Below are 3,544 nucleotides of genomic sequence, written 5' to 3' on the forward strand. Positions count from 1 at the left end.
TTAGCAGCTCCTGTTTTCAATTATGTGGACAGCATATATCTGCAGACATTATGGTAACTTTTCACTTTTTTTTCAGATAATTTAATGTACTCCTAAAGGAACTGGTAATTGAGATTTTTGTAGAACAAAAAAACTGTGCCCAGATGATGTAATAGACCCATATGCCTGAATTTTTACACGTTTGTTTATTAACTGGCACAGGAGCTAGATTTTTAATCAGTACTTAATTTACTATACAAGCAAAAAGTAGTCAAATGAAGCTAGTTAAGATCCAGGAATAATAGCTAAGAAGTCTTCAGAATAGACATGGTGTACACAGGCAAAGTGTAAATTCGGATTAATAGAAGAGAAGGGAGTGGGAAGAAAGGCTGTATGGGTCCTTTATTCATGCCATAAGTGTCCTTGAAAAAGCAACCTTCACTTCAGTAAAAATAGACGGGAAGTGTTTTCTTATTGTTGCTTTATACTGTACCTGCTGTCTTGAAATCCAGGTTTCTGAAGCCTCTTTGAAAAGCAACTGAAGAGATTGGTGATTCCTGCTAGACTATAGGAAGGAAGGGGAGGGATCGAATGAAAACAGGCATGCAGGAGCATGCCCCCGTACATAATGGCTGTTCCTTTCAGTGTTGCCATTGGAGACCTGAACTGACTCTGAATTGTAGCCGATGGCAGGTGTTACAAGTGCAGTTATTTCTCCTGAGCAGTTAGGTAAGAGTTCAGAACAAAGAGGCTGAAGGGCAGATAGCAGAATTACGTAGTAACTTAGTTTAAAGTAGTGGAAAATCCAGTGTTGCCAGTCTTTTAGAGGGGAAAAAAACCCAAACCACCAAACGCAAAACCCAAGCTTTTAAGGAACTAGGAACCTTAATCTTAACAGTCAACGTGATTTTTCATCCTGTTGGAAAGCCAAATCTCGAACTGCATCTGTGAAAGACGTTACCTTGCTGCTTGTCTGGGACTCTATGAGAGAGTTACCATGTTGTGAGGAGCGGAGGAATGCTGGGTGCAACGTACCAGGGTCCTCTATAAACACTCTCAGAAATGACCCGAGTCTGGTAATGTGTCCAGGGAGGGCAGCGGTAACGGAGGGGCAGGACTGCAGCGGTGGCTCACACCTGAATGGTGTCAGCCTTGGACACGGAGGAGCGCTGCTAATTTAGAAACATATATGGTTATTACCCAACTTCTGGGAAGGGAACAAAAGAGGCTGAAGCCGAAACGTGCTTTAGCTTTGGAACTTTGTAAAATGATAAGTTCAAGTCTTGTATGATTTGAACACTCCCCTTTTTTACTACCAAGGGATAGTTTCTCATATCAGTCAATTCTCAAGCTGGTAAAAATTACGTAGGCTACAAATACCGAATCTTTTGTCTTCCCTTCTCTAGAACAAGTGCTAATACGTTAAAAATGTGGCATAGCATGCAGTTAAACAGAAGCATGCTACGTAGTGCTGGATGGCAGTTCCTTTGTTTATCTAATCCGCCACTTAGCGCTGAATTGCAGCATATAAACTGTAAATGGCATTTCTGTAGGACGTAGTCCTTGACTGTGTAGTGAAAAATAGAAAAGATGCTTAAAAGTAACACTTTTTATTACCGTACTTAGACTCGGATGACTTACAGGAACTATTTTCCCCAAAGGTGCATCACAGCTTTCACAACGGTAACATCTGCATACAGCTATTACCACTATGGCCGGAAAACGGTTCAGGTGATAAATAACAAATGAATTATTCCTGAAAGGGCAGAGTCTTGGCAGCATGGTGTGCTGTACTGCCGAAGATGGTCGTAATGCAGCTGAGTTTTGGATCAAGAACTCTGTTTTTCTGCTTAAACCATGGCATCACAATGAAGTGAAGTTTGAACATGTACTGTGTGTATATATATAGAGAGACTTTTCAATGTATTTTTAATTTGTTTAAAAATGAGATTGTTTACAAAAATGAATAAATAATGTTCTTAAAGACATAGGTTACTAGTTGCTGCCATGTGCATTCTGAATAATTTTATACTGGTTTTGAAGTCAAAATAGGCACTTTTCACCAGCTTTTTTGCCATCTTCATGCAAGGCACTGAGTAGGCTGAGATCTAAGAAGAAAAAGCAATTATAAGAACAAATTTGTCTTTCTGCCTCAACCTAAGTCAGCAAACCAGCGTTGCTCGTTAGGACTTAATGACGTATGTCAGCTTGCAGCAGAAGAAAGCACGTTGTCGAGGAACAGTATCTTCGGAAATTTAAACCAGAGTGATAGACATTTTACTTCGTATTCCGTGGTGACGCGGATAAGCCATGAAGAGTTACTGCCCTGCTCCCTTTTCTTTTTAAATGTGAGCAACAGCGAACTGTACCCATGGGAGGAGAGCTTTGAGGCTCAGAAGGGTCAGCTGTGCAGTGAGGAGTCTGTACCCAAATGGAGTTATGTTTCTCATACTAGAAATTATTCTAGTGGTCGAAAGAAACTCTGCTGTATCTCCAGCTTCTTTAAAGCTTCTAAAGATGCTGTTTAGTCTAAATACCATGGGAGAAAAAGGATGTTTTAAATACTGTCCAAATGAACGGAGAGAGTGGAAGAAACTTTCAGACGCACGTACTGTTAATTATTCCTGTGCCGCTAGCTTCAAGAGGTATGCCGTCATCCCCCTCCGGCAAGGACAGCTTGCACGTGTTCTTTGCCTGTTCTCTACTCACAGCAAGACGCAGAGTAAAGCACTAGGCAGAACAGATCGTGTTGATCACAAACTTATGTTTTCTATTTTCGAGCAACATGTGATCTCACGTATGTTGTGAAAAAGAGTGCAACTATGAAGGGCTTAAATAATTGAAACTGGGTGGTCTGTGATGCCACTGTAGTATTAGCAGAAGAAAATTTGCTGTAGACATCTTTTTTGAGAGCGTGCAGTCTCTTGTGACTGCATATGCTTGTATATACAAAGCATTTTAATATTTTTTTTATATTTAAACTTGAATAGAATGGTGCACAGAGAAAACACTTGATTTTTATTAGTACCTTTTTCTTAACTCCCTGCATTTTGTGGTCTACCCTGCATCTTACAGCAGGGGGACGGAGAGCAGAGCCTATGGAAGCTTCCTTTAGATATCTGAGTATTTAGTAAAATGGAGTACTTTTTCTTGATGAAACAGTTTAGAAAGCAGAAATTTATCGTACCCGGTCAGGTTGTTCCTCGTTGGTTCTGGTTAATGAGATTGGGGTTTGGTTGGGGGTTTTTTGCGTTTGGGGTTTGTGGTTTTTTTTTTTTTCTTTTTTTTTCTCTTTCAATCACAGATACCTTTGAAACATGGCATGAAATCGTCAGGGAAGGGAAGAACACTGGTCAGTGAAGGCTCCGCCTTGGTGTGTGTCATTACAGTTGTCGCTGCCTGTGCTGGTAATAACTTAAGTGTACAATTACCGGGTGCTACCTGCCTAAATACTCGTGTTAAATAAAATTCGTCTGGGTGGTAGAGCCGCTGCTTTTTCCACGTGCGTGTTTGGTACTTGGGAGTTACGGTTACCTTGCTGAGAGCACAGTCCATCGTACCCCCG

The 3,544-nt window shown here is 40.8% G+C and overlaps 1 protein-coding gene across 1 annotated transcript in view; it reads left to right on the forward strand.

The window, feature by feature from the left end:
• The window catches only part of CRLS1 (cardiolipin synthase 1), an 8,807-nt gene extending 5,603 nt beyond the window's left edge, over positions 1 to 3,204 (forward strand). Inside the window, 2 exon segments of the mRNA XM_009327109.1 lie at positions 5 to 53; positions 1,641 to 3,204. Coding sequence (XP_009325384.1) covers positions 5 to 53; positions 1,641 to 1,728 — 137 coding nt within the window. The 3' untranslated portion in view covers positions 1,729 to 3,204.
• The last annotated feature ends 340 nt before the right edge of the window (positions 3,205 to 3,544 follow it).

The sequence above is a fragment of the Pygoscelis adeliae genome, unplaced genomic scaffold, assembly GCF_000699105.1.
Source record: "Pygoscelis adeliae isolate BGI_AS28 unplaced genomic scaffold, ASM69910v1 Scaffold137, whole genome shotgun sequence".
In the NCBI taxonomy this organism is placed as follows: domain Eukaryota; kingdom Metazoa; phylum Chordata; class Aves; order Sphenisciformes; family Spheniscidae; genus Pygoscelis; species Pygoscelis adeliae.